The 22,643-nt window shown below is 34.5% G+C and overlaps 1 protein-coding gene across 3 annotated transcripts; it reads right to left on the bottom strand.

The window, feature by feature from the left end:
- Positions 1-14: 14 nt before the first annotated feature.
- Positions 15-21,897, bottom strand: LOC129259954 (polypeptide N-acetylgalactosaminyltransferase 10-like). Of its 3 annotated transcripts, none has more exons than XM_064114362.1 (6): positions 21,610-21,897; positions 20,136-20,740; positions 13,010-13,118; positions 12,511-12,655; positions 9,431-9,597; positions 15-2,683 (listed from the first exon to the last, which is right to left on the bottom strand). In XM_064114362.1, the coding sequence occupies exons 2-6, from the start codon at positions 20,349-20,351 to the stop codon at positions 2,487-2,489; spliced, it is 834 nt and encodes a 277-aa protein (XP_063970432.1). In that variant the 5' UTR covers positions 20,352-20,740; positions 21,610-21,897; the 3' UTR covers positions 15-2,486. The 3 variants fall into 3 exon arrangements, with proteins under 3 accessions (XP_063970432.1, XP_063970433.1, XP_063970434.1); XM_064114363.1 differs by having other exon boundaries at positions 21,630-21,897; XM_064114364.1 differs by having other exon boundaries at positions 21,704-21,897.
- Positions 21,898-22,643: the final 746 nt, after the last annotated feature.

Raw genomic sequence — 22,643 nt, 5'->3', positions numbered from 1 at the left:
TTTTCGTTATGTTTATGACCAATTAACATGCTTCAATGATTCGAAGGCGTTCAATTAAACATTCACGCTTGAATGAACATGTGGAATGTGATTAGCTCTTTTTTACGTTATTGGAAAAAATGCAATTTGTAACTATGGATATCTGTCACAAACCTCCTTGCATGGTTCATTTGATTTGATTTTTATGAAAATCCTGATGTTTAATGCATCAGTGAGCACACAATATTCGAAAATTATGCAAATTAGAAGAAACTTCAAGGCCTTGGCCCCACTCTGTGCCGTATCGAATGGTTATTTTGGTGTGCGTGCCTTTTGGATAGTGTTACTCTGAAGCCATGTGCGAAGTTTCATGAAATAACTGTTGGCAGAAGTAACAAAAACCGTCCATAAAACAAACCCTCATTTCATATTTGTTAAAATTTTGACTTCCTCTCTCATAGACTTGTGTACATTATGGGTGCATATGTTTAAGAATAAGTATCCCCTTATTCAATATGGTGGAACTTTTTTTCAAGGCTGTCTTTAGCAATGTCATTTGGCAGTAATGTTTATCAACCTATGGGCAGAATTCTGTGCAAAAATGAAATCGATTTGTTTATTTATGGATGAGTGGGCACACATCAAAGTGGGAAAATGGGTATTTTCAATGTCACAGACTCATTTTAGAGGGTAATATGGTGAATATTGGGGGCAAATTCGGTTTCAAATGTGACTTTAATTGCTGTTGTTTTTATCATCCATCATTTCTATCACCACACACTTTCCGAACTTTTAACATTTTCATGGTTGAGCGAGCACATTCGAAAACTTAGGAATGAACACTCTTTATACTGCATAAATGTATGATTTTCCTTACAATTTCTCATGATCAGTTTAATTTATGGACAAATCAGAGGTTGATCCAGAATTTTAAAATGGGGGAGGGGCCTATAATCGGGGGAGCCATCAACATTTTCAAATTTTAACATGACCAAGTTGTAGAGGATACTACCAAAAACCCCTATGATGATACGTCACAATACAGGGGCCGCGGAACGATTTTCAAAGTGTGGGGGGAGGGGCTGAGCCAAAAGTGGGGGGGGGGGGGGGCTGACCATGCAAAAAATCACAATCGTATGGTCATTTTTACATTTTTGTACATGCTTTTGGAAAAAAGTAGGGGGCTGAGCCCCCCCCCACCCACTCCGCTTCCGCGGCCCCTGCAATATTGTGCTCAATCAACCATGAACATACGTTATCAAAATTGTGTGTGGAGTGGCTAAATGATGGATAGTAAAACAGCATTAACACCATAAAATTCACCTAAAAACAACTTTTGCCCAACTTTTTATTTGCACAATCTGAAAAACGACTCTTGTGACTTTCAAAAATTGTCATTTTTATTTCAATCTTTGATTACTCATGCATGACTCAACCGATCAATCTCATTTTTCCCCAGGAGTTGCTTAATGAGTGTAGAAAATCACCTACGAAATATCATATCTCAAAATAATTCTGTTAAAAAGTTACAACAATATGATTTAGGGGGGACTTACTTTTTTTGTTGTGTATATTATTTAAACGGTGCAATACAATCTTTTTGCTTGAAAGGTCAATGACTGATATTCTAGCAGTAAAATTATCTGTGCTATTCCATTTAAAAATTGAGAGACGGTTCGTCAGATGTAATGCTTTATAAACATCTACATGTACCTTCCTGAAGAAGAGACTTAAGCAAATCTACACAGTATGTAGGAAATGAACAATGGAAAAATAAATTGCCAGCTAAGACCTAGTATTTATCTGAATAAAAGCTGAAATGGTGTTAGACTTAAATTACACTTCCTACCAACACTCTTTTTCCCTGAAGCTGCATGTATTTGAATACACATAAAATTTCCAAACTCATATGATTTGTGTTGTGAAGTCTTACTCAAGGTATACAGTGTACATATAGTTGAGAACTAAGATGCAGTTTATATCTACTTTCTTCAAAGTTTTATAGTGGAAACCAGTTAAATGTGTAATGGGAATGCTCGAAAGAGTCTACATGTAGGAAGCGAACTTAAGTGGTCTTTCAAACTAGTTTTGAAATCCACCTCCCAAAGCCACTGGAAGCAGAACTTCAATATGTAACAAATATGAGCATTACATAGATTTCTGCCTGTATTCCTTTATGGACTTAATAAAATTGAATTTAATTGAACTGAACTGATAAAGTCCAAATTTGAAAAGGAATCCCTAAATCTGCATCTCAAACCCAAACCCAATTTGATTCCCAATACTAGGCCAACACAGAGCATATATCACTTGTGTAAAAATGGGAATATCCTGGTTAAGGGTATATCCGAGTAATTAATGAAATTCCTGTTTAGGGTACGCAAATCTATGACATCTGCATAAAATCAATGTTTAGAGTGTCCCAGAGGCTTGCCCTTGAATCCTTGTTTAGGGTGCCTTTTCAGGGCAATTTTTATGGATGCTGACCTCTATGTCTTCAAGGAATTTTAAGACTTACCTAATAATGGTGGTAGCCAGTTGTAGTTTGCCTCACAATGAGAATCAAGGAAGAGTACCACCTCTCCTGTAGCAGGCTTGGCACCTAGCAGTCTGGTCCTGATCAGACCTTGTCTCTTGTCTAAGCGGATAATCTTCACCTTAGGAAACCCAGACATGTAGTCATCCAGGGGTCCTTTTAAATAAGCTGCCAGAAAGATTTAAAAAGAAAAAAAAAGTGCAAGGTGTTGCTCTAAGAAGGATAAGTTTATCTGCTGATGGCCAGTCATCAAACAGTCTCCAAGTGAAATCTCTTGACCAATGGGTAAATGTTAAATGGACATGTGCTTTTCTGAGGACCTTTCAAATGCATATGCTGCAGGAAGAGTCCCCTGACTGTATACATAGTGCCTTCCTGCACAATGTATGGTCATTGTTGCCATTCTCCAATCTCCATCAAATTGTTACCAGTACGAAGAGCAACAAATGATACTGGAGCATCTGGACCATCTTGCCTGGTGGAGTAATGTGTCATAGGACAAGTTCCTGCAGTTTTTGTTCACTTTTCCGGCAGAAAGTTTTACTAGCATGTTTCTTGATTGACATCATTGACATCCCAAACAAACACATACAACCATGGCAATTTTTGTTTCTTCCATTTACACATTATTTCTCACTACACCTGTGTAAAAGTTGACTAAAACTCAAATTCACTCATGAAGCCAGGTTCATACGAAGAAACCCATGATGAGACCTTTGAGAGTTTCAGTTTAAGGGTAGCCCTAAAAGACCCTACCTATAAAGGAAATTCAGAAAACTCAAGGAGGAAATTATTAATTTGATGCCCTGGCACAGTAGCAGAGATACACAGAAAAATGAGATTGTCTGCAATTCCCTTGTCTACCATTGGATCTATCATCAATAGGAAATTCTCTGAAACATCAATTGATTTTTAAAGGTATGACAACTATAGGCAACTATCCTACACTCTACAAGCATGGCAATCAGGATCTTTTAAGCTTTTGGTTATATGATTTGAGTTAATATCACACATTTTAGACTACAGCTACATTTATAAAGAGAACTATAGAATCTCCGGAGTTATACTAGACAAGCTATTACGTGACTTTTCCCTACGACTGCAATTTATTGTGTGTGTTTTTCTATCAAGTGAAAAGTAGAATGGTACACTACATTTTGCTATGTACAATCAGACAAACTTTTAATAGATGATCTCAAACAAAATAGTAATTAGATCTATTCTGGTGAAATGTTTATCATTGTGAACTTTCATGGGTTTTTGTTTCAAGACATAAGAAAAATATGTAAAAAGGTTCAAAACAGAGGATTGCCTTTATATGCTCTAATATCCAAAGTACAAACAGTTAAGACAGGGAAGTGGGAGTTTGGGCTGAACATTTGTGAGTAATCCCATATACGTACATTACTATGTGGAGTGCGTCTACATGTAAGTTACTCTAAGCGACAGCAACAAAGAGTTAATTTCTTATCACTTCTGTACTTGCATATCTTAGAGTATATACAGTAGGTGTATTTAATCAACACTTCCTAATCACTTTCAATCTCATGAACAGAAGTGTATACCTTTTATCAATTACACAAAATGATAATTAGTTTTAGTGGATGTACTTCAAGAGATGATTGAACTTGAAAGGAATGCATGTAGGAAGTAGAAGTACTACAAAATGATTTAGGGAAATGGGAAGAAAAGAATGAGGCAAAATTACCAGAAAAAATTTGTGAAGGTTTGAGGAAAATCCATTAAAAATCAAGAAAGTAATTATAATTTTAAGTTTATGATATGTGATATCATAAATGAGCAGCGGCCTCACATGTTATAAAACACATAAATATCATTGTTTAAACCTTTTTATATTTAAGTCACCATGAACCATTAAACTTTAATGGTTCATGGTGACTTAAATATATAAAGGTGTTTCTTTCAGGAGTGGGGTTGCAATAATTGTCTATACTGACTTTTACAATAATGACCATTTTCAACTTTTTTGAGAAAATTACATTTTTACTATGCAATTTCATTGCTTTTTTTACTATTTATATGGGGAAGCAGACGTCACAAATAAAAATATAGAAATTCTATTTTTTTTCCAAAAATCTTTAATGGATTTTCCTCTGACCTTCACCAATAATTTATATTTTATTACTTTTTTCGATTTTTTTCAATAAACTTTTTTTCTAGTGAATTTCTCCCTTAAACAAAGTGGTACAATCAGAAAGAAGTAGCAATACCCTGTATCCCAGACAATCAGACATTAGAGAAGATGGCATTAAATCAAATGGCTACAAGCCAGATTGGTGACAAAAAAGAAGAGGCAATGATTCAAAGAAATATAAACTATACAGGCTACAAGAAACTTATATTGTTTGTGGATTGTGATGGCATTGTGAATCACCATTGCTGACATGCTGTAGATTAATTAAAGGGGGGTACTCTGGGCAGAAAATATATCTAAATAAACAGGGTGAAATTCACTGTCAGAGTGATTCAACAAATAATATTTTGTTGAAACAGGGCCTTTTCACACGTGAATCTTGAATCATCATTGTCTCGATGATTGTGATTCGTCTTTAAAATCATCGGACCTTTCACACGCTCACTCGAAAACTGTGATTTGAATTTGAATTCCCGAGCGAAGGCGGTATGTGTCCTTGGTGACTTGTCAATCAAAGCACTGCATCGATACGATAAGAGCATGACAATTGTATTATCGACGGAAGTGCTTGAAAGCTCTGCCCCCATAAGATGTTTTGGAGGTAAAGCCTTTCACACATAAAATTTGTACCGCAATTTGAGTGAAACTGAACTGGAATTCACTTCCGGGGTAGAATTTGAATTTGTGAATGTGATTATTGTTCGGGATTCTAGCTTGGTTCCACACGTGCTAAAAATTTGCCATTAGCCTTATTTTTCACTGGAATCATTATTCAAATTACGATTTTTTTTTTACCGTATGAAAGGGCGCTAAGTTACATGCATGCCAACATGAATATTCATTAGGTGGGTTAATGATGCCATGTCGCTGGTTTTCTTTTCTAATATTACATGAAATCATAAAAATTTGATTTTTTTAAAAAACATGTGTGTATGATATATCTCCTTAGTAACAAACAAAATAAGTTGCCACAATTAATAGCCTATGCATTTAGTTGTCAATCCAATTTTTTCATTCTCGGGTGAATTTTTTTTTGATTGAATAATATAATTTCTTAAAATAAAAAAGAATAAGTGGGGATATATGACATCATCAGCTTGCCTATAGCATATTAATGAAGACATGCAAAGAACTGCATTTTTTCACTGAAATAATGCACAGCTTTAAAATGTCGTAACTTATTCCTTGTATGAATATGATGATTTTTTAGTGTTTTGTTTGTTGTGATTTTCATCTGTTCATATCATATTATTTTCAGCCTGGTGTAACCCTTTAAACCTCTTTTTGTGTGGAAAGTAACCACAAGCCATCATTAATCACAACTATCCTGTCATGTTCCCCTTTTGTTCTGAGATCAAATTTTATTTGATTTAGATAAATAATGCTAGAGCTTTTTGTTTCTCCCGTCATTGTTCTCCTTTAGTTTTGTGATCAAATCATTTGATTTAAACAATGCTCTCTTTTTTTCCTTTTATTTCCTGTCATGTTCTCCTTTAGTTTTGTGATCAATATTTGATTTAATCTAGATAAACGATGCTCTTAATAATATTTCCTCTTTTTCTACTCACCCATAGCATGTACACAAACTTATTAAAGTTAACAAATGACTCATTAATCACCACATGCAAGCAACAGTTTTGTTTTGTATGATCATGCTATATGTACATGTATTTCCTGAAATTTAAGTGCATATTCCTAAAATGTCAGAATGTCATTGTGTATCTGATACATGGTATCTATATCACTTTCTGTGACAAACTCTTAGCCAAAAACAATCCTATTACTAATACAATAACTACAATTGTTAAAAATATACAATAAATGCAACGATACAAAATTAATGTCTGAATTAACAAAGTTCTATACACAATACCACATAGTGATTTACGACACTATTAAGTACTAATTATTCTCTCATGATTAACAATACTGTGATCCACTAAATCCTTGAAATTCCACTTTGGGTAAAGATCATTTTCATAATTCATGCCAAATCCAAACCAAAAAAAAACAAAACAAACATAGAAATAGAACCATTCTATGTGAGATTTTAAAAAGGATCATAAAATATATCTGCCTATTATATGAAATTAATAAAGGTCCTAATCTCAAATATTTATCATATATATATATGTATGTGAAAAAAAAATGGACAATAGTGAAAATGTGTTTGAAAACATATTCTTTGGATAGGCCCTATGCTGGTACACATACAATTGATTCCTGTGTATTAAATAACCTTAGCGGATTCAATAAGAAATTCTGGGTTTAGAATTTAGGGAGAGGTATACATAAACTGATTGCACTGTAAATATGAGAGACAAATTCAAATTTGAACATCTGTGACATGGTGATGGCTGAAATTGATGAATTATTGATTGATCTGAAACTTCAAAGCACTAAAAAGAGGATGATCAAATTCAAAAGAGAAATAGGAAAAAATTAACAAATAGGGGAATGTGAAAGGAGAAAAAGGGGCATTCACAATGGAGAAAGGAAATGGGAGATTGGAAAAGAAAAAAAAATCATGAATAGAAATGATAAAGAAAGGAAAGAAAGTAGAATGAGGATATTTGAAATGAATACCATTGAGAGGGGCAAACAGAAAGAAAGAGACACACAAACTTGAAGGCATCCCAACAAACAAAGATTAGAAATACTCTGTGAGAAGGAATTATGTATCTAACTTTGTAATTTTGGTGAATCTTCATGAATTAAAGAGTATGTGATCAGTGATATTTATTTCTTTTGTACAAATTATCATCAAAACAGACACAACTTTCATGAAAAATGTTGCAAACTGTTCATGATGACTGATGTCTATACTACTGATGTGCAAAGAAAATTTGTTTGCACATCATTGAGTAATATCTTTTAATATAAATAGTTTTTCTTATATAATCTGTACTCACTTTATACCAAACATATGTCCATCATATACACAAAGGAGTTTTTAATGATAAGATTGTAATTGATAAGATAGTGATAGAAATTATGTCCTTGCATGAGATTTTATTGCAAAATGTAGGATACACTTTAAAAGGGTAATGAGCGACACCTTTGAAAATGAACCAACACTACTTCAGGGGCAGAGAACTCTTTGACACCTGATCCTAAAACACACATAATATAGACATCAAATTACTCTGTTAATCAATTAAGAACTATTCCGTCACACACACACACTCACACACACAATAATAACCATAGAATTTGACATCTGTGTATAATTACAGGATATATGAAATAATGGGCTTTTATCTCCCATCATTTTCCATTGCATATTTGCAATGCAACAGACTGGAGCTGAATTATTGATAGTTTATAGGTTTCTGACCTACATAAAAGCTCATCGCACATGTTTTATGCACACCCTCAGTGCTTGGCACTTACCAGTACATTGACATTGAAGTCACAATAGTGCAGCAGTGCACAGGAATGGGGGGGGGGGGTAAATTTGTCAGGCATATAGGCAATATGATATTTTGGAATAAGAAAATTATGGTCCCAACAAGGTTATACAATTTTTTATGCTTGTCTTTTTATTAATCAATTTAATAAAAGTTTGTGAAAATAATATGAAAATATCATTTTTCATACATCATGTTGGAGGGAAGATTAAAAAGGCCTTATGAATATTTGACAAAAATGGTTTATGGTATGCATACAGAAATCTTGTTAATTCCTAACAAACGCCCATTTTTCATGCTTATTCAAAATGAATAAACTACTGAAAATGAAGGATGTCAGATTTGCCAACCAAAACAAGCCCTATTTATATTCATAATGCTTAAGACTGACAATGTACAATCAATTGTTGACTTGTACTGTCCCTTTAATTATATTCAATAGCGTATCCAGCATCAACTATGAGAAAGAAATGTATAGGCCCATGCACATTTAGAGTCACTATTGTCCCCAGACAATCAGGCCTATGAAATGCTTTGTAAGATCTGATGCTGGATACGCGCCTGATATTCCTATTGATCTTGACCTATCACAGAGTGTCATGTTCCTGGAAAGCAAATCATTTATAATCTAATAATTGAGATGTGTTGATAAATAGTGATACAGACAGGAGAGCCAAACAAATGAAAAATAACTTTGAAGAAAAAAAGAAAGAAATGTCCCAACCCCCCCCCCCCCCTCTCTCTCACTTTTCTAGTTACCCTCATTAAATACCCGATTGAAAAACTCAAGCTAACAAGTTTACAAAATAAGGAAAATTACAAAGAATTCACCCAAAATGATAAATGGAAAAAAAAATAATGAGAGATGTGTGTTCATCAAAATGGTGATCAAAATGTATGTTGAGACTTGATCAAGAATGATTAGTTGTCTAGCATTATTAAAGAGATGTAATCAAAGAATTGCAAGAAGAAGGGACATTATAAAGAGGTGGAAAACAGTAGCACACACGAAACAGGGAGAAGTTATGATTGGAGGATTAACAAAAAATGTCAGCGGCAAATAAATTGACATTCTATTCTGCTGTAGGCAGGGAAAGACTTAGTTTTACCTTTTGGGTAATATTGTCAAATGATTGATGAAACCATTTTGGATATTACTACCTTTACCATTTTTATAATAATTTTGACAATTGCTCATTTTCAGTTTAAGACAGTAATAATAATATGGGGTAAGAATAAACACCCTTTGGCTTGGTTTTTACTTCATTCAAGAGCCGAAAATGACTGACCTTTTGTGCCGCATTGCATTTCTGGCATGGTTTAATAAGGGGACAGCATCTATAGGCTTACCTCTATCACTGTAATCATCCACTAAGATTATCTCATGAATGAGTTCTGGAGGGGAGCGATTGAAGACGCTGTGAACGGTTCGCTTCAGGGTGGAGAGGGCTTCATTATGGAACGGGATAATGACACTGACGTTGGGCAGCTTGGCAAGATAGGTGATTTCCTTACACCTATTGAGATGAGAGGGGAAGAGAAAGAGAGAGATAGATAAAGGGGGAGGTAAAGAGAGAAAGATAGAGAGATGAAAAAAGAGCAAGAGAGAGAGAAATAGAGAAAGGGGGAGAGGGAAAGCAAAATAAGAGGAGAAAATAAACAGATAAACATAAGTTTCATCTTTGTTATTGTCCAATATCAGAAATTGAAAAATAAACCATAATCCATTAAAAAATCCCCTTCACTTTTGCAGGCTATGCATGTATCATAACATTTGTATTCTGAAACATGATTTTTTGTATACTGTATACCCCTCCCAAAAGTTGTGATTTCATCTAGAAATATATAATTAGTATGGGGATGAGATGGTGAAAGTAATATAAATATCATTCTATTCCATAACTCCAAGTAACAATGGTCCCGGATATAGCCTTTATCTGTAGGTCGGAAGGAGAGAAGAGCAATTCTCGATTATGCACAATATGCTTCAATCTTTATGAGCTACACAACCAGACATTTATGGGACTATACAATATCTCTTCAATAGACAAGTGATACTCGATTCATTAATTTGATGGATGGATTTCATTGAGCGATTCAACAAATCTAGATGCTTTTATATTTCATTTTGACATTTATATGACAGCAATGAGCATTTCTCTCTATATAAAACAATTCCATCTATAAATTTCTTGATTTAGTATTCACATAATCTTTTTTTAACTTGTTTTTCAATAAGCATTATTTAGCCAATCAAATAAAAAATTGTTCAAATAATTTTTTGATATTACTGAAATAAATGTGTATATTTATAAAAAATGGAATAGTAAGTGTTTTTACATTGGTGTTCATATTTTCACAATTTCTATGAGCCCACATTCTACATTGTACATGAACAATTTATGTACATGTTCAAAATCAAAAGTAAACACAAAATAAAAACTAAAACAAATTCAACAGCAATATCTGCTGACTAATATGCACATCTTGAAATATTGTAACATGCACTCTATTTATTAACAGGTACTTGTATATTTAAAAATTTCAAGGATTTTCATGATTATTATTATTAACTAAAATATAAGTTTACATGCTACAATTGTCAAGGAATGTCTGATTTGGTAGTTGAATAGCAACAATAAATAAAACAACCTCTCTCTTATGAACATCTTCATTCATGCAGATTACAATCTAACATCTATACAGAATAACATGTAGAGTTGTCTATCTTTCTAGAATCATTCCATATAGGGTACATGTATATGTTTTCTTTAAACCTGATCAAAGCACTGTATAAACAAAGAGTTCATATAATCAGGGAGGTAACTCCCACTTCTGCCATGATAAGATCAATTTTCAATATTTTCCCAAACCTAATCAACCATATTTTTCTCAAAACAACTACATGCACATGTTGAAATAATTGATTTACGTTGGCAGAGTCTCCTGTCTGTATATTCTGATTTAAAAAAAAATCATAATCATTAACAGGGTTTATCTTTGTAGCCTGCATGTGAACACATAAAAGTGTAAGCATGTACATAAATTGGATTGGCATATAGAACAGAAGAGTTGATATCAAAATAAACATGTATTTATTTGAACAAGGCATCCCATTCTTCAAACAGTACAAACTGCATGACAAATAACATGATTGAAACAAACAATTCACTTCCTCTGTGCAATTAGAGAGATGAGATCCACCTCCTCATTAATTGTCATAGCATAACATCTGATGACAGGGGTATAGGCAATACATGTATACAGAATCATTGTTAATTAAACTTTATGTGAAAGGAGAAAAAATAATAAGAGAAAAGAGACAGTTTGAAAGAAATTAGACAGGGGATGAGAAATTTATTATTTTATATTCATTAAATCTATTTATGTTTTAAAAGTGAAATCACTCAGACTATTATAATCTTGTATTAGTATACATGTAGGTGAGCAAATTGTTAAAGGTCCTGAAAAGAAGGAAAATAGCATTCTGATTATTTTTTTTTTATCTCATTCATTTTATGTAATTAAGATACTAGTCGAAGCCATGCATCCCACTAAAATCATATATGAAACCAATTTGAAATACCCTTCTTTCTAGCTTTGTAACTTTCTTGTATGTCCAGTTCTGTTCAAACTATCATCTACATGTACATGAATCTGATTCACCATTTTGTAACAACTTAAAGGAGAATGAAACCCTTGAAACCAGCTGAATCCATATCAAAGAGAAAAATCAAAGAAACATATTGTTGAAAGTTTGAGGAAGATTGAATGTATAATAAGAAAGTTATGAGCATTCGAATATTGAGATCACTAGTGCCATGTAGATCCTCCCAACGGCAATGCGACCAAGATCTGTGATATCACACACGTACAACTCCCTCATTACTTTAGTACTTATTTCACTTATATTCTCACTTTTATAGAGTCTATCACAAGGTGAGGTGTTCTCTTTATGAGATGACAAGTACAGAGGTTTCACAACATTATATCATTGATGAATCGTTTGTCATATGATTAGAATGAGCAAAAAGAGATGTTTTGGGGTATATTTTCAGTGTCCAAATGGGAGAGTTGTACGTGTGTGACATCACAGATCTTGGTCGCATTGCCAATGGGAGGATCTCCATAGCATTAGTGATCTCGACATTCAAATGCTCATAACTCTTTTATTGCTAGTCCTATTTTACTCAAAGTTTTGTTGATCTTATTCTTTGATTTTTCTGCTTTCACAAAAGCTAACTTGCTCCAAGAGTTTCATTCTCCTTTAACCATTTGGGTTGGATTCCCCTTCACTATTACAGGAAACAATCATTATCAACAATACATTTTAATCACTTTTATCATTTGAGTTGATAACGCTGAAAATACAAGATTGACAATATATTTTCTGTAAGAGACTTCCATATTATTAATGTAATTATACAAACCTTTGGTTTCTGATGTCTGGTAGCGCTCTGTCAAGTGAGATCATATCACTGACCCTTTCATTAAAACCATTAGCACTCGTGTCTTTCTTCTCAGTTTTCTTCATGTCTGGAGTCAACTTTACTGCCATGCCCCTTTCGCCAGGACCTAGATGGGTGATCAATGAAACAATTTTTGAAAGTTAAATCAACTTGTCTAACGATACATTTCTGATGATTGTCAATTTTGTAAAGGAAATGCAGTGAAAATTGCAATAGTGCAATACAGTAAATCCTGTCTTTAAAGGCCATCAAAAGGAGACAAGAAACTGTTCTTTTTGAGCAAGTGGTCTTCATGGATAGAAAAAATATGGTCTATAAACAGTGTGCAGACCTAACTCATTTTCCAACCATTGGTAGACAGTATAATGTACATGTAGCTATAATGTAACAGCTTGTATGTACAGTGGTTGCTATGGCAAGAGCTAATTAATTTTAAATGAGGATATCCTTCATAACTTACCTGTTCTTAGCTTGTCATTTTCCATTGCTCTGGAATCATACCAGTCTCTTCTTTTAAGCTCATGTTCACCAGCAGCAAAGTTTACTGGGTCATTCACTGCCTCTTTGTTCTACAAAAACAAAAGGATATTTCAAAAAATGAGCTGTCTACTTAAAGTATAGATAAGTCATATATTCGAACCTCAAAAGAAAAAAAAGAAAAGAACAAATATTTGATTTAAGTTGAGCTTATGACTGTGAGTCTATGAGACATAATCAGCAATTGCAAACAGTCCAATGTTTAAAAAAAATTGTCTTTTATGAACTATTTTACTCTATCTATTCAAATCAAGTATCCAACAAGTATTTCTGGTGGTTCTGGCCTTCACAAAAACACCCCACAATTTTCTTGCTGCCACCATCCCTTCCTCGAACATTCAGTACTGAGTAACAGTGCATGTACTTACAATTCCCTGGCTGTATGGGATTAATCCCAATATGTGGTATACATGTACATCTTGTGAAATCTAATACCCCTCTTTGCCATCAGACACTATTGCTCTTGATCGAGAGAGACATATTCTTTGACACCGTCCCCATTATACGTTCTAAAACTGGTTTACTGGAAACCGGTTAAGGAAACCAGTTTCCATTTGATCACCCGAAAGTGGTTTTTAAAACCACTTCACGTAAAGTGGTGCTATGGGAACCCTCTCAGTGGCGTGACATGTTTCGTGCAAAATTTGAAACCGCAGCGTAGGCATTCCACATACAGCGTGTGGAGTAGCGTGCTCGAAATGTGCATAGATCGCTTCCCGAAGAACAGTTGTGTCCTCACGCTAGCTAAAACCAGTTTAATGAGTCAAAGCGATCTTCAAACTAAACTGCGAGGTGGTTTTCTGAACCGGTTTGGAAGATCGCTTCGACCGTTCTCATTACACGTTAAACTAGTTTCCACTAAACTAGTTTACAGTAAACTAGTTTTAGGACAGTAGTGAGAACGGTGTTATAGCACTGTGCAGTATGTATTCAGAGATACAGCAATTTTTTTTTCACTTGCATAAAAAGAAACCGTTTCTGTAATGGGCCCCTGTTCCTTTTAATAAATTCAATACCGTACATCTTTCTTGAATCTCATAAATTTCTTTCACCGAATTATATACATGTAGAATACAGTATAGGCATGGCAATATTGATTTTGTGCAGGCTGGTTAAAGCCTATGTACATGTAAGTACTGTCTTTTAACTTCTCTCAGAAAATGTCAATGACACATTATCATGGGTGAAAGAATGTTACAACACAACATCAACAACCCCCATGAAATCATCACTGTCACCAACAATCTCTTTCTAGGGCCTGTTTCATAAAAATTTGCAACTGTTGTAACTTGGCCATTATGGCAACTACAATAGTAACCTTGATTTTGATTGGCTGCTGAGTCCTGTTGCCATGGTAGTTGCCATAATGGCAAAGTTACAACAGTTGTAAAAAAAACTTGTTATGAAACGGGGGGGGGGGGGGGGGGGGCGCCCTGGATATAATTTATTACCCCCCCCCTTCCTCCATGTCTTCACTCGCACAAATGTAATGTGCATCTCCCATTTAACCAGCTAACAGACATCTATCTAGGTATTACATTACCATTACTAATCCAGTAACTCTGTCTTGGATTAGGATGTAATCTTTACTCACAGGATATCTAATCTTGTGTTCATACAATCGTGATGACATTTAATACCCATTAGCACATGAAGAAAGTGAGTATGTGCTTGAATAGTGTTGTTAGTTCTTCAAAATCAGCACTTTCAAGCAAATGTTTTCAGACTTTCCTGGGAAATCTGCCATAATCTGCTTACCCAGATATCTCAGATATTGTTCCATATATGGTCACTATCTACCTCTCTGAAATATATCTGAAAAAAATCTAAATTTTTTGAAAAGGTGATGAGTGTTTATGATGAGACTGCAAATTAAATGTACATGCAGGCTCTTTATTATTGTCATCTTTTTTCAAAATTCTAGGCAATCTGAGGTTAGCAAACAAGAACATATATGTACATGCCTTGAAATCTAAATTACATTGCAAGTGCATTTCTTTGATGTACATGTACATGTAAACACAATAGGAAAACATTGACTTTTCTTAAAAGGTTTTCTCCCATTTAATAGATAGGCCTAATAAAAATGTAATTTGCCTGGGACAAAGACCAAGAAGAAAACTAATTATATTAGATTGTTCAATTTAATGTATCAGTGCACTTGGGAAAGAGAGAGTGACAAAATTTTAATTAATTGTCACTGTTTAGTCATGAGGAATGAATTTTGATAGTTGAAAGGGAGCAATGAAACGTTAAAGGTGATCTTCAAACCTGTACCAAGTAAACAAATTATACAGGACCATGTAATATGGACAGATGTGTTAACACTTGTATGACCACTGTTAGCCAATCTATAATGTTACATACATTGTATATACTATATGCCATACTAAAGCAAATCATACAGGTTTGCACGCCAACTGATTCCTACTAAAGAAAATAAGTAAAAACGCTGAGGTGGCTTGGGTACGTAAGCATTACAATTTTCCCAGTGAGAAGTCCACATGTACATGTATGCAATACCATTACCATGTATCCAATAATTGTAAGCTGAAGATTGACTACAAATGAAAAAAATAATGATGTTATTAGACAAACTATGTCTTTGGCTCTTTATCCAGAACAGAGTTGTCTTTCAATTTATACACTCCATAATAAAGTATAATACCAGTATGTAATAATATTGCATATGGCCTTTAAACTTTGTTGTCCTTTCTAGAAGCAAGAGAACATCTGCTCAATTTGTCTCTCACACAGGTAGCTAGCTATCTCGTGTACATTAATCATGGGTAATCAAAACACATGTTGCACATTACATATTTGCACATCCTTCTGCTTTGCCTTAAACGCTTTTATGGCAATAGTTCCACATTTAGTGATTCGGATTCACAACATCTCTTTTGAATTATATCCCATTCATTGCATTGAAAAGATGAAGAAAAATTACTGATTTCTCACTCTGCTATTTATAAGTAAGCTTTCAACAAAGAACATATGGGCATTTTCACGGTAACTGACATTACACGGCACAATGTTTTCACACCTTTCATTGTGTGTATCTCTAAAACAACAAATGATGGGAGTTTGCTTTTGATAGAGTTAATAAAGTGAACCTTGCTGTATACTCTGATACTAAGTTTTCATATGTAACCACATTTTTTTACGCATCAGCAAGCAAAAATGTGTCGGTAACTGACATTACGCAAAAGGACATGCAATTTCAGGGTGTTCATTAAAATTGAAATATCTCATGTCCCTGAGTAGATAGAGTAATAATTTGAATATGTAAATATACCTCAGTTACTAGGTTAAGATGTGTCAAAATATCAAACAATTCGTTTTTGTCTTTTGGGGACTATGGTAATTTTTCCACAACCATGCTGGTAACTGACATTACGGTAACTGACATTACACTTAATTTGCCATAGAGATAACACATGGAAGTCAAATGTGTGGAATCATTGCATTGTATCTTCTGTGCAGGGCTTCACATGAAAGTGAGCTTGATGTGGAAGTATACCCGATTTTTAGGAACATTTCAATGAAATTTTTTTTTCTTTTTCTCAATTCCTTTCTTTGATTTGAACATTTTTATCATTACTTGTCGGTAACTGACAATACACATTAACATTTACCGGTGCTATATGATTTTCAAAGGCATAATTTTCTTGGTACTTATATGTAAGGCTTTTTAAAATCATAAAAGTTTCATAATACTTCACATTTTTAATTATCCAAAGATAAGAAATGTATTTTTTACTTACTCCGGGGGGGGGGGGGGGGGTGGGGTCATAGCAGCTCCATGTATTCCTATAGTAATTTAATACTGCATTGACTGTACACATGGATTTTTCTGATTATACACCCATAATATATTCATCAGTTTTATATTGACTTTTTAAACCTTTTCCTTCTCCAACCTCCCCCTCCCCTCAAAAAAGGCAAAACGAATAAGGGTCTCCTCCCCTAGGCTACATGTACCCCTCCCCCGAAGAGATTCTCATGGCTGCATGAGAATGCAGCCATGTAGTTTTATTGATTTTTATTCTGGTCAAGCAATGCTTGTTCATATCTGTCGGATTTCAATTCTCTTCATAATTTGTTTAATCATTTTCTTTGCTAATTTCTTTTATAAGCTGTCAAAAAATAAACTCCAGCTTCTAAACTGAAACTGAACTATTTGTAAATTTGAAAAAAACAAAACACAGTTTTAGTACATCCATGCAACATTGATCAGAACTGTCAAATTTCACTTTTCATCTATACTTGTAAACCAAAAACAAAATTGTATCACACATCCACACTAAACAGGTATAAAAACCAGGAATTTACTTTTAGCGAGGCAATGCTCAAAAGAATCCTACAAACTAAAAAAGGGACCCTGGAAATCCCCTTCATCACAATGTTAAGCTTATTTTTTTTTGCAGATTTAGGCAATAGGTTGGGAAAAGTACCCCCTAACCCCCCACCCCCCCCTGAAAACCAAACAAAAAATTGTCTGATACAAACAATTAGGTACTTGGTAAGTGCATGTACAAAACAATTTCATAGTAATTTTTTTTGCACGATGGGAATGCAACTTCCTTCATAATTTCATATAGTATTCCTTGTGAACTATACCTTTTAAAAGTCAATAGCAAGCTCCTTCTGGTGTTACTTTAAAGTGAAAGACTTAAATAACAAGTATACAATATTTCTTCACCATAAAATTTACCACATATTTGCATTTCAATATTGGTAACCAACGTTTTATCATGGTAACTGACATTACATCTCGGTAACTGACATTACATTTTCCACTTGGTAACTGACATTACATATATTTAATGGTACCCTATGGCTTCATTGTTAATTGGTTATCTTTAATTTTGGTGTAGAAGGGAGGGGTGTTACCTAGAGAGGAAATCTACCAAGTTTCATATAATCTATCCTCTTTTCCAGGAAATGAGGAAAAAAAGTTCATGTTTTCGGTAACTGACATTACATACCATATCACATACTTCATCAATGTTTTTTTATCAGATGAATGAATTACTGGTGTTTCTTTCTGTGGGATTTTAAAAAGTGTTATAATAGCAAGCCAAATCACAGGCGAAAACATCATGATCAAACCTGTTCTTTAAAAATCTGTCAAAACAAAAATATGTATCAATATACTATTTTCGACACTAATTTGTATCCATACTTTGGCAGCCATTTTGAAATAAAAAATGGCTGCCAGAGTCGGAAAAAAATTTTGTCTCAGAAACTTCAGGTTTTGTTTTATTAAAAAACATAAAGCATTTGACATGAATATCAACTTGGTTTTTTTGCCTCTGTGTCCATCTGTGGTGAAAATGCCCATATGCACAACTGACAAGTACTTACCAGAAAAAAAAAGAAAAAGAATTTTGCAAACAGTTTTTAAATGCCTGCTTGAGTGAAGAGCATTAATTTTCCAAATACAACCTGTATAGTATACGTAAATTGTTTCATACAATGCAAATAACCATGCCAGGTATACTGTAGCATGACTGATGAAAGATACAAGACATCAAAATCTTTCCTAAATTAATTCTCAAGTCAAACTACAGTGTGAGAATTATTGTGTACAAGAGACAGATGAAAACATTTTGATTGCAATTTCCTGACCATATAAAACACCATTAAACCACTCCAATATGAGTAAAGGGTATAAACCATCTCCTTCCAACTACAGTCCCATGTAAAAAAAAAAAAAAAAAAAAAGGCTACACAAAGGAAATTTTTGTGAAGCATTTAAAATCTGGAGTAAACTGCAATACGATACCAGGAAAATTATTCACTGGTTCTCTGGCTTGAAAATGAGTTGATAACGCCTTGTCTTGAGCTTTTATAGCAAGAGAGGAGGCATGCATCCTAAATATTTTGTATTTTCCCCCAAAAAAGTGTATTTCATAATAAAATGCTTGGCGCACTCGCCCATCACGGCACTCAAGCTGCATGCAAGCTAAAATGTGCACTGCTCTTGCAGATGAAAAAAAAAAACATTGAAACTTGTGTATATCTCACCCTGGTTTTTACAAAATGATTGAAAAAAAAACAAATTACCTGAAATTACATTGATCTAATAACCATATTTGTGTACGTTTTATGAAATAGAGACATATATATATTTTTTTTAATACAAAAAACTTATTTTTTAAAGAAAATACGTGCTGCCGTATTTTGGTTTAAAAAACGTACTAAATACGGAAAAATCGTACTACTTGGCAGCTCTGATGAAGGATTCAAACATACCATGAAATTTAAACCCTCTTTCTTTACTTTGTGACTTTGAGCCAATGGATCCCACATCTAATAGAAATAGCTGGAACACATTCAAAATGGATATAAAAATGCAGTCTCCAACCTAGCACAGGACACTGTGTGCACTGCAGCAGAATATAGGCTAGTGTGTAGTACATGTACGGTATGTGAAATCAGTTACCTGGGCAAAGGCACGCATAAAGCAATTTCTTATCGAGCAATAGTACACAAAACTGTCATAAACTGAAGTCACACTAACCTTAGCTCGTAAATATATATGCACTTTATAACTGCATTTCGTCGCACGGCTGGCAAAAGGGCATTAGCTTGATTTTCTACCGAAAAATCATTTTGGGGTTTTCAGTGCTGTATGATAGTTTTGATAGCACTTTCAGTTGGTACCAACCTGGTTGGTACAAATGTATTGTAATTGCCTACAATGACAAAATAATAACATGATAACGCGTTGTAAAAGGGCACAAGCACTCCCTGTCACACAATTTACTAAAAAACTACTTTCCAAGGCTCAGGCACGTTAATGCCCCTCTGCAGTGCAACAATTTATGTAAAGCAATCTTACAAACTGGTTTAAGAAATTAAGGAATTATGAGATGGGCAAAAATTACATACATGTAGATGTATTGTAGTTCACAGACTGTCTATGCCAACATTAGAAAAAAAAAAAAAAAATCAGTTCAATTGTCTAATTAAATTTTTGAAATTTGCTTACAGTTCAAGTATGGTTAGCGTAATAAGTAGAAAAAAAAATCTTCAATACTTACTTCTTCAAAATGTCTTTCTTCTTTCCAATGTTTATTTTGGTCCCCAGGAGCATTGAGTTTTAGATGTGAGTCACCATCATCTTCTCGTGGAATGTTTTGTCCCTTATCACTAATTGCTGGCTTTGAGCTTAAGAAAGCATACATCAACACGCACACAACTATAAATACAATGAGAAAACGGACAGTCCGTCGTGTTCGAATCCTAAATATGTTCATGATGAAATTTGGCCGTTCCCAATATCATTCAACTTCACCCCAGTGGGTAGAATCGGGAACTTTCCGAGCTTATAATTGTGGAATCTGGAGTGTTATCACAGAAACATGGCTATGAAATTCTTAAGATGTCCCGGATGAAATCTGTCCAATATCAGCAAGGCAAGTTAGCAAAATCAAAATACAATGCATACAGCACTTTATCCAACATTTACTGATAAGGAATTTTAAGCCATCTGAACAGTGAATGATTTCATATCAATACACTGTTTTGACATCACTCTCTCTCCTTTGCTCTTCTTGACACCAATGTTGTTTTTTCCATGAAAATGTTCCTCCATTCAATCCTGCATCTTTCCAGACAAAGTATCATTAATTTTAATCATCTTCATCTGAAATGAAAGAACATCAAAGAAGAGTTTATTAGTCAAAGATCTTGGAAAAATAGAGCTACATCAATAGAAAAATGGGCAACGATAAATTCGGTCATCAATGGTAAAGTTTTATTTCTTGTAATGAAAATCACCACAAAAAAAATTACTGTGGTGTATAAACTTTCCATAAAGATATATTGTCATTTGTTAAAATATGAATTGAAAAACCATTGGCAACTTTAGTGACATTTTGCATCTGTTCCAAGAAAATCTGAACTTCTCAACAAGCACAAGGATATACTGTATCAAGCGGATGTCTTTAAAAAATTATACCAATCGATTTTAAAAGCACTTGAACTTTGAAAGCATTTAAATTCCATCTGATAAAAAAAAAATTGGTTTTGTCTCTCTGACTTTAAATAATGCACACTTTTCTAAAAATCATCTTAGGCTTGGCCTTAGCACTCACTTGTTCTTCACATGATCAACATAGAATTTTTATATTGTGATAATGACAAATCTCTTTTGAATCAGATCGAGTCTTAAATATTTGTCAAAAACTATTTTCATCAAACATATTATTAGGCATATAACCTGAAAGTGAAATCAAATACAAGAGGGAAATATGATGTACACACACACACACAAATTTAGGGAAATAAAACACTTTTCTAGTCAAATGAGACATGGCCATGGGTATACCCTGATTGTAAGACATCGCAAACCACAGAATTGTGAAAACCCCTATGAATTTATGTGAGCGTTAAATCGCATGCACCGGTAATGGTAATGTCCTGCTGTGGCATACATAGTCATGATTTCAACAACCGAACGGTACCAGGAAATTGAACTTGGTAACAATGATATTACACTAAGAAATAAAATACCTGCAACTGTGATCTATCACCTTCGATATCTGCAAATATCAGGTTCAGTTCTAACATTCGCAAATTCCTTCCTCAACTTAAGAACTCAACTTACAGAAGCGCAGCTCGTGATAGACAGCGTCCGCGATTGCATCTGTAAAATATTGATATGAATACAGCGCACCTGCAAGTACCCCGGCTCTCCCCGGCCCCGGCCGCCCCGGTCGTTCCCGCAGCGCGGCACTCGTCCATGCATGTAGCGCAGCGTAACCCAAGGAATCTCTCCATTTTCCCCACCAGTGCTTCATTGGAGAGGTGCGGAGACAGGTGGTGGTAACTTTGGTATGGGGGGGGGGGGGGGGGTTACATCAGTAGAGGAATAGGAAGATAGGAGGATGTGCATGTGGGAGGAGCATGATGCAAAATCACAAAACTATTCGTAGTAGTAATTGTGAATCCACTCCCCCGTCCACTCCACTAAATCAGCACCTCCCCCGCACCTCCTCCATGCAAGCAAAAGTTTGTGATCGATATATTAGCCCTCGCGGCATTCTGCTTTCAGCCATATTTTTCAGAATTTCTGACAGGGGCGGCAGAACGGGGGGGGGGGGGGGGCAGGGCACAGCTCCCCCCCCCAAAAAAAAAAATCCCAGTAGGAAATAATGTCATTTTTCAAAATGGAAAATGACTCCCCCTTTTTTTTCTCGCGGAAATAAAGCCTTAATATCTCTTATCAATCAGAATTCACCTAAAAAAGGCTTCGCTCAACTAATTAACTACAAAACACACGACTACTTCATGCAGAAGAAGATAATCTCATGGTGAAAATATCCATTGGCACCAAAATGCCCATTTTGACCATTTTGACATACAAGTGCCCTTTTTTGGCTTTGCCCCCCCAAACAAAAATACGTTCACCCGCCCCTGATTTCTGATAATTGAAAATTTCAACAACAACAAAGTTTGAAATATCCTTATTTTCCAGTTCAGTATAGGCCCTTTACTAACATATTCAAATTTTATGCATACCAGTTTAACAACGGTTGCCTCTAACA

The sequence above is a fragment of the Lytechinus pictus genome, unplaced genomic scaffold, assembly GCF_037042905.1.
Source record: "Lytechinus pictus isolate F3 Inbred unplaced genomic scaffold, Lp3.0 scaffold_19, whole genome shotgun sequence".
NCBI classification, from domain to species: Eukaryota; Metazoa; Echinodermata; class Echinoidea; order Temnopleuroida; family Toxopneustidae; genus Lytechinus; species Lytechinus pictus.
This window is presented reverse-complemented; position numbering and strand designations above follow the sequence as displayed.

Coding starts and splice junctions, on each gene's coding strand:
- LOC129259954 (XM_064114362.1), bottom strand. CDS start 20,351: ATGAACATATTTAGGATTCGAACACGACGGACTGTCCGTTTTCTCATT. Junction 12,656..13,009: donor AAATGACAAGCTAAGAACAG/GTAAGTTATGAA, acceptor TCACCCATCTAG/GTCCTGGCGAAAGGGGCATG. Junction 9,598..12,510: donor CCAGACATCAGAAACCAAAG/GTTTGTATAATT, acceptor TCATCTCAATAG/GTGTAAGGAAATCACCTATC.